Source organism: Echinops telfairi, unplaced genomic scaffold, assembly GCF_000313985.2.
Source record: "Echinops telfairi isolate 266 unplaced genomic scaffold, ASM31398v2 ScPeMD7_7465;HRSCAF=8503, whole genome shotgun sequence".
In the NCBI taxonomy this organism is placed as follows: domain Eukaryota; kingdom Metazoa; phylum Chordata; class Mammalia; order Afrosoricida; family Tenrecidae; genus Echinops; species Echinops telfairi.
The window spans coordinates 6,897,118-6,898,334 of NW_022111365.1; the positions used below are offsets into that span (position 1 = coordinate 6,897,118).

General features: G+C 42.1%; 1 protein-coding gene across 1 annotated transcript in view; it reads right to left on the reverse strand.

The window, feature by feature from the left end:
- The window catches only part of CCDC15 (coiled-coil domain containing 15), a 109,878-nt gene that overhangs the window by 102,517 nt on the left and 6,144 nt on the right, over positions 1–1,217 (reverse strand). The window contains 1 exon segment of the mRNA XM_045283651.1: positions 52–201. Coding sequence (XP_045139586.1) covers positions 52–201 — 150 coding nt within the window.

Sequence of the window (1,217 nt, forward strand, 5' to 3'; positions counted from 1 at the left end):
CTCTCTCTCTCTCTCTATTCAATTTTTACTTAGGCCCATTTTTCAACTTACTGCTTCATAAGACTTCTGAAGCTGTTGCTTTTTTCTCAGCCTAATTTGTTGATTTACTCTGTGTTTGACTTGCCTCTGGAAATGCTTCAAAGTTTCTTGCTTTTTTCTTAGCTGTTCCTTTAGTGCTTCTTCAATCACACATACTGAAGTCTTTAAAAGTAAAAGATAGGGAGGAGATTAGCCAGTCAAGGTGCAATGTAGCAATGATGAAACATACAACTTTCCTCTAGTTCTTAAATGCTTCCTCCCCCCACTATCATGATTCCAAGTCTACCTTACAAATCCGGCTAGACCAGAGGATGTACACTGGTGCAGATAGGAACCGGAAACACAGGGAATCCAGGACAGATAATCCCTTCAGGACCAGTGGTGAGAGTGGTGATACCGAAGGGTGGAGGGGGGATGGGGTAGAAAGGGGGAACTGATTACAGGGATCTACATATAACCTCCTTCCTGGGGGATGGACAAGGATGTGGGTGAAGGGAGACATCGGACAGTGTAAGATATGACAAAATGCTAATAATTTATAAAGTCTCAAGGGTTAATGAGGGAGGGGGGAACAGGGAGGGAGGGGAAAAATGAGGAGCTGATACCAAGGGCTTAAGTAGAGAGCAAATGTTTTGAGAATGATGAGGGCAACAAATGTACAAATGTGCTTGACATCCAATGGATGTATAGATGGATTGTGATAAGAGTTGTATGAATCCCCAATAAAATGATTTTAAAATAAATAAATAAACATCACTTCAAAGACCAAAAAATAGAGTGAAGGGGTAGAGTTTAGCCAATCAGGTTGCAAGTTGAGGACCTCATTTGGAAGCACTAAGGAGATAAATAGCTCACTGGAGGTTGGACACAGGCTCTCTCCCTGGGAAATATGTGGAGCTATGCTAGTGCCCTGGAGCTGGAGGAGGCACACAGAGACCCTTGCCAGTGCTGAGATGCTTACACCACCACAGGATCTACAAAACTTTCCACCCACTGGCCTGTGATCGTCCTGCATTTGGCATCACTGCACTTGTTTCATGAGTCTGAAGAGGAATTTATAGATTAGTATCAGACATACGGGTAATATTGACCTTATGGATTTGATCTGGACTGGGCTGGGATGTTTTCTCAATATTCAATTGCTTTTATATATAAAGCTCTTTCTTATACACATTAAA